Below are 7,418 nucleotides of genomic sequence, written 5' to 3' on the forward strand. Positions count from 1 at the left end.
GGAGAAACGGGGATAAATGAATGTTTGCCAGGAGAGGAATTGTTGGCTGTATTACAATATATCCAAATGGTGAGATATGCGTTCATTAAAGAAGGAATTTAAGGCTCTTATTAGTTGAATTGAGAGCTTTCCATGAGCCATTATTGTATGGGAAAGGCAAGGTGCAGAAAACTGGGTATTACATAGTAGTCAGAAAACAATGGAGGGGTGCCTGGGTGGCTCAGTCGGTTAAGTGGCTGCCTTCGGCTCAGGTCATGATCCCAGAGTCCTGGGATCGAGCCCCGCGTCGGGCTCCCTGCTCAGTGGAGAGCCTGCTTCTCCCTCTCCCTCTGCCTGCCGCTCTGCCTACTTGTGCTATCTCTCTGTCAAATAAATAAATTAAAAAAAAAAAAAAGAAAACAATGGAAAAATTGTGCTTCTATGCATCTGTATAATTACATGTACATGGATAAATATGTGTACATGGAAATATATATGGAAAAAACATACCAGGTAGTTACTAAGTGTTACTGGGGGAAGAGGGAGGCATAGAGGCTGGTATGGGTGGAGGGAGTGTGGAGGAGACATTAAACGAATAAACATACACACACGCTACTAATAAATAATGACATTTATGATGATGTTTGCATATTTATTAAATTTGAATATGTGTATGTGCATGTACACACACAAGTGAAATTTTTTTTTTTTTATTTTTTTTTATTTTTTTTATTTTTTATTTTTTTTAAGATTTTATTTATTTATTTGAGAGAGAGCACATGAGAGGGGGGAAGGGTCAGAGGGAGAAGCAGACTCCCCGCCGAGCAGGGAGCCCGATGCGGGACTCGATCCCGGGACTCCAGGATCATGACCTGAGCCGAAGGCAGTCGCTTAACCAACTGAGCCACCCAGGCGCCCACAAGTGAAATTTTTAAAGTACATTATTCAATTTTATTATTTATAATTTCTGTACTAGTAAGAGGAACCTAGCTAAAAACATAAATTCTCAAATCAAAGACAACACGGTAACTGTGTCCAGGGCTCTTTGTGTTTTAAGTAAGTAGCAGAAATCCAACTTAAAAAAAAAAAAAAAAAAGAAAAAGAAATCCAACCAAAAAATTAGCATAAGCAAAAAAGGGAATTTATTCCCTTTCACACAGGCCCGGGGCAGTGATCATCAGGTATCTGTCTGTATCTCTGCTTTCTGCTTTCCTGTATTTCTCTTTTTATTTTTGGCTTGATTCTCTCTTATTCTCCCTCTTGATGGCATGACAGTTCCTTGAAACATGTTTTTCTGGGCTGTGCTCCCTCCCTTGGCCCCTGGCATGTTCCTCCTTCCCCTGGCTTCACATAACAAAGTCCTTGGGAAGAGCATTGACTTCAGTCTGAGTCACTTGCCCACCCTGACTAGTCCCCGTGAGCAGGAATGATGGAGTCCTGTGATGAGTCAGGCCTGGGTCACAGACTCACATCTTTGGAGAGATGGGAGGTACAGCGGGTGGTAGAGAGTGCAAGCACAATCACAGGGCTTGAGTGAGTGGGGAACACTTCCCCAGAGACGTGGTGGCAGAAGGGGGAGCAGTTCAGTCTAAAGAAGAAAAAGATACCAGGTAGACAAAAACAACAGGTGTCCACTGGAGGGCTTTGCTTCAAATATAAGCCAAGTTTGCATCTTTAATATGAAAGGAATTAAGTAGTGGAGGAAGTGGATTTGAGTCAAGCAGTAAGTACCCTACGTTTAGGGCAGGGAAAGTAAACATTTGTCCGATATCCCCAAGATTTATAATAGATAATTATTTATGCATAGAGTCTTACCCCAGATGTTTCACAAAAGGATTAACACCTGTTACGTGATGAATAAGGAATATCAACTTCATATATTTGAACATGTATTTTTCCAGGAAAAGAAAACCTTTTGTATTTTCCCCAGCTTTATTGAAATGTAATTGACTCATAACACTGTAAGTTTAAGGTGTACGACATGATTTGCTGTCTGAATGTATTGTAAAATGTTTACCACAGTGACGTTAGTTAACACATCCATCATCATCTCAAGTAATCACACGTATTTATTTTTGAGGCAATTTCAGTGTGCCAGATTCTTTCCCCTGTCCCTGCTGAGACAGACTTTTAGGAGTTGCTCTCATCAAGGAATGCGTGCACCAGATGCGCTCATATTAGAGATTCCATCCATTTTAATATTGACTTACAGTAGTGCCTGGATATTTACATGATTAATAAGTGACGTTTCTATTTTGTAAAAAAAAAAAAAAAAAGGAATTATAGACCATAGAGGAAAAGATGGTAAGTTGATCCAAAATATCTTCTGACAGAAAAATTCGGGCTATAAAAAATACCTAAAATATTTAGCCAGAGATTTCTTTTCCCTCCTCTTCCCTCCCCTTCTTTTATTTTTTACTGTGATATATAACACTTTAAAAAAATGTTTTACTGTGGTAGATAACACAGAAAAACGTATCGCCCAATGGTGTATCACAAACCCAACCCTCCTGAGTACCGTCCAGGTCAGGCAGCAGGGTGCTGTCAGCCTGTCAGCTGGTGCCCTCCCCACACTGCTTGCTCCACCCCCACAAAGTCCTCAGCGACCCCAACTTTTATGTTACTAACTTCCTGGCTTTTCATCTTAGTTTTACCACCAAAACTCGCATCTGCACAGCTTAGATTTGCCTGGTTTTTGAGCTTTCCAGAAGTGGAATCATTTATGTTACTAACTTCCTGGCTTTTCATCTTAGTTTCACCACCAAAACTCGCATCTGCACAGCTTAGATTTGCCTGGTTTTTGAGCTTTCCAGAAGTGGAATCATTGACTATGTGCTCTTTTGGGTCTTGCTTCACTGACTCCACATTACAGTTGTTGTCCACAGCTTTTGTCAGGTGTGAAGGCAGGGTGGGAACGCACAGCTTTTTGATAACTCTGAGTCAACGGCAATCCTATGAAGTTACAGATTTTAGGTTATTAATCGAATCCTTTGAGGGACCTTAAGCATCACAATGAGACAGATGAAGTATTTATTTTTTAAGAACTCTTGCAGTTGGTACCCTGCCTTCCTGAGAGGAACGATCACCATGCTGTTTAATGGCATTCCAGGAAGAAACACTTGTGCTGGCTGCATTTCTAGGGCTGCACCAGAGCTCAAGGCTGTCAGCCAGTCCTGCCCAGAAGTGCCTCCCTCACAGGCAGGACTTGAAGTATTTCAAGCTGGTGGGGTGGGTTTTGCTGGCTTAGTCTTAGAATTAAAGTAGGTGTCTTTTTTTTCTTTTAAGATTTATTTATTTATTGGAGAGAGAGGGAGAGCATGCATGCGAGTGTGTGCACATGGGGGGAGGGACAGAGGGAAGGAATCTCGAGCAGACTCCCCGTTGAGCGTACAGCTCAACTTAGGGCTCAATCCCACAACCCCAGGGTCACGACCTGAGCCGAAGACAAGCAGTGGATGCCTAACCGACTGAGCTGCCCAGGTGCCCCTACACATAAGCCTTTTGCTGGTGTTTCTAGATGCATATTCTAGCTTTCAATGCTTCTGATATAATTTTGCTTATTTATCTTCACTGAATATTTTACTGTCTCTTTTCCGGATGTCTTTATGTATATGTTTACATACTGTCTTTTCCTTTTTTACACACCTTCACATACACCAGTCCTTTTGATGGTAGTACAGGCAATCGCTGCTGTGAATTCTGCCCTTACCATCAGTTTCAGTATACCTGGATTTGAGAAGGCATTAAGACTGAGTGGGAGGGTAGAGAGAGAAAAGAACAGAATATTCTGTTTGGATGGGTCTTCAGTCTGCGCGTGGTGACCAGGAGGCCTGAAGAGTGGGAGCTGTCCAGGAAGTGGATCTGCAGTAACCTGCCCAGGGCCCGGGTCCGTTCGGTGAGAGTGAAGACTGGGAATGGTGGCAGGGATAGAACACCTTCTTGGTCCGTGACTCCCCTCCTGGAGATAGATGTTCACCCACAGGAGAATAAGGAGCCAGATTTGTAGGATTGTGGGCAAGATACAGTCACATTTTGTGACCATATGGGCGCATGTTTCATGAACAGGATCAGGAATGAAGAAAACATTCAGGGCACATGGAAGGAAAAGGCACAGAAGAGTGGATGTCTGTGTCTGTGTATACTTTCTGTGTGTGTGTAAGAGTGGATATACAGAAATTGACCTTATGATAGCAGTTCTGAAATACATGCATTCATATATAATAAAGTCTATTTTTTTAAGATTTTATTTATTTATTTGACACAGAGAGCACAAGTAGGCAGAGCGGCAGGCAGAGGGTGAGGGAGAAGCAGACTCCCTGCTCAACGGGGAGTCTGCTTTTCCCTCTCCCTCTCCCTGCTGCTCCCCCTGCTTGTGCTTGCTCTCTCTCTCTGTCAAATAAATAAATAAATAAAACTTCAAAAAATGAAATAAAGTAAACCCTATCTATATGTTTTGTTGGCACTAGAGATTCTATTTATTGATTAACTTCCTTTTCCCACCAGGAATGTCTTGCAACTGTTATCCATTATGCATTCTTGTATTATATGAAGTCAATTAAAAAATTAGCAGAAATTAGCAGAAGTCACAAAAAGGAAGGTAATATGTATTCATGAGCCAACTGTTCATAATTTCATGTATTTCAAGTTGAGCCACCCACCGCCTCTTCCCTGTTACGCAGGACGACCCACAGCAAAGTTGATCCCAGCATAGTTTTGCTCTACTTCTCAGAACTGCCATGGCAACCTTCTACTACAGTGCTTGGGGGGGTGTGCTCAGAAATTCAAATACATTTTGATATTTTCCCAAGCAAAACATAATTTAAGACAAATCTTTTACCAAAAAGTCACATACATCAAAGCCAAATACAGATGATGTGGAGATATCCCATACTGCTGCCCCCTTCATTAGTACTAATAATTGGGGGCTGACCGTGCCCATGGAATCAACCCTCAGCCTTTGGTCCAAAGCCAGTGACAGCACCTGAGGACCAACAGTAAGCACTGTTGACTGTATTATGCTTTCCGTTCACTACAGAGAGAGAGTTTACGGGAAATGAAGTAGGCAAGTAGGTGAACATTGAGTGCTTCTTCCTGATAGCCACGCATGCGCGATTCTTTGTGCTTGGAGATGTGACTGTGCATGTGTTGTGTGTGTTTAGTTCTCTTTTTTGAGAGTTAGACTTGGCTGTCAGGTGTCATTTGCTTCATTCTTCCTTAAGTGAATTTATCCTTAAGATTTCCTTCTTTTGTATATTCCTAAGTACTGTTGAGGGCATTTAGATAACTGGTATTTATGCTGTTGATAATCTGAATTAATCAGTCCAAATTGAATGGAATTTGATTGCAAATGTATCTGTTTCTGATACGTGACCCATTTTATTTTCAGAGAGGCCAGAATTTGTTACTAGTCTTAGAGAGAAAACCCCTATATTTTGTCATAGTCATGGTGCTCTAGAATGTGTTTACACCAGTAGGAATCTTAATTCCTCCTTTACTATCGTGTTTGTGGATTGAGAAAGCTAAGCATGGAGACAACACTTCCCTGTCCTGGGGCTCTAACCTTTAAACCTATTGCTTCTAACGACTGGAGCTCAGAAAATTCCATGAAGCACATTTCAGTGAACTGTTCACTACATTAGAATCTGTTTTTTCCTTTGCAGACCCTTCATGTGGCCTTTTAAAATATGTGTTTGGGACAGAGTGAATGTAGAAGCTGAAAATGCCTGGAAGATTTCTGGTTTCTGTCACTACCTGTCCTGCCTTTTTGCATCACCGCCTGATTTGGATGATGTGATATTCAGAGGGACGCCTTAATTGAAGTCATTCTTCAGCGAGTCGCCTCTGGCGGGAGGTCGTAGACTTGATTCAAGATGGCCGGTCAGCCGCCAGACAACACAGCAGAGGCTCAGGTCTCTGACGAGCTCGAGTGTAAGATCTGTTATAATCGGTACAATCTGAAGCAGAGGAAACCCAAAGTGCTGGAGTGTTGTCACAGGGTTTGTGCCAAATGCCTCTACAAGATCATCGACTTTGGGGACTCCCCGCAAGGCGTCATTGTCTGTCCTTTCTGTAGGTTTGAGACCTGCCTGCCAGATGATGAAGTTAGTAGCCTGCCTGATGACAACAACATCCTGGTAAACTTGACTTGTGGAGGCAAAGGCAAGAAGTGCCTGCCCGAAAACCCTACCGAGCTGCTGCTGACCCCCAAGAGGCTGGCGTCTCTCGTCAGTCCTTCTCACACTTCCTCCAACTGCCTGGTCATAACCATCATGGAGGTGCAGAGGGAGAGCTCCCCGTCTCTGAGCTCCACTCCCGTGGTGGAATTTTATAGGCCTGCGAGTTTCGACTCTGTTACCACCGTGTCACACAACTGGACTGTGTGGAACTGTACATCTCTGCTCTTCCAGACGTCTATCCGGGTGTTGGTTTGGCTGCTAGGTTTGCTCTACTTCAGCTCCTTACCCTTAGGGATCTACTTACTGGTGTCTAAGAAAGTCACCCTTGGGGTCGTCTTTGTCAGCCTTGTCCCTTCGAGCCTTGTTATTCTCATGGTGTATGGGTTTTGCCAGTGCGTTTGTCACGAATTTCTAGACTGTATGGCACCTTCTTCTTAATTAATATGCAGACTAAGAAATTTGACACACATTGCCATCCTTGAAGTTAGGTAATTTATCATTTATTTATTTTATATTCTCCGTGACTAGTGTCCATGACATTAACAAAGCCATTGGCCAAATGTTTGTGGTCTGTTTTTCATCAAAATTTTGACTCAATTGGTTTTCCTGTATGCTGGACATAAAAAAATGTTCCTTTCTACTTAGGTGTTAGCAAAGATGCAAAAATGTGTAAGCTAAGCCTTCACAGAGCTCTTCTTGTGAGTCTGCCCACAGAAAGGGTGGGATTTCACTTAACCCTGCTGGACAGGCACCAGGGGAGAGGTGTGTTAGGCTGTAGTAGGGGTCTTTGTGGCAGGTTACGGATGAACTGGTTCCTCTAATCCTCAATAATCTATGATGGAGGGTGGACACAAGAGGAAAGCTGTTCCAAGACACATCTACTTGAAAAATGTGACCTGTCCCTGCCCTGCTCCCCCTCCCACATCCCCCTCCCATCACCCCTTCCCACACTGCTCCCGCACCCCCTCCCACACCCCATTGTTGGCTGTGCCCTGAATCCTCTTCAGGTGTTCTCTTGCAAGTTAAGGCCACTGTCTGTGGTCTGGGGCTCCAGTGAGGTGCTTCTTCCTTCTGACAGGCTCCTTTGCCAAGAGGAAACTCGGCCTCGTGCCCTTGTGTGGTTTTAATTAAATACCTGTTTTGCCACATTTCTAAAGAGAATTAAACATACTGCGGAATTTGCATCAAAGCAAACTTCATGAGAATATGGCTACTTGTCTTTGAGCCCCTTTCCTCCATATTTATTTTCTTTTCTCCCTCTTC

General features: G+C 43.1%; 1 protein-coding gene across 1 annotated transcript; it reads left to right on the plus strand.

Moving 5' to 3' along the window:
* Nucleotides 1-5,807: 5,807 nt before the first annotated feature.
* Nucleotides 5,808-6,972, plus strand: RNF182 (ring finger protein 182). Its single transcript, XM_021689626.1, has one exon. It carries the CDS (start codon nt 5,850-5,852, stop codon nt 6,591-6,593), a length of 744 nt encoding a protein of 247 aa, XP_021545301.1. The 5' UTR covers nt 5,808-5,849; the 3' UTR covers nt 6,594-6,972.
* The last annotated feature ends 446 nt before the right edge of the window (nt 6,973-7,418 follow it).

The sequence above is a fragment of the Neomonachus schauinslandi genome, chromosome 8 (genome assembly GCF_002201575.2).
Source record: "Neomonachus schauinslandi chromosome 8, ASM220157v2, whole genome shotgun sequence".
Lineage (NCBI taxonomy): Eukaryota > Metazoa > Chordata > Mammalia > Carnivora > Phocidae > Neomonachus > Neomonachus schauinslandi.

Bases quoted from the DNA above. Each gene is read 5' to 3' on its own strand.
- RNF182 (XM_021689626.1), top strand. From the start codon at position 5,850: ATGGCCGGTCAGCCGCCAGACAACACAGCAGAGGCTCAGGTCTCTGAC.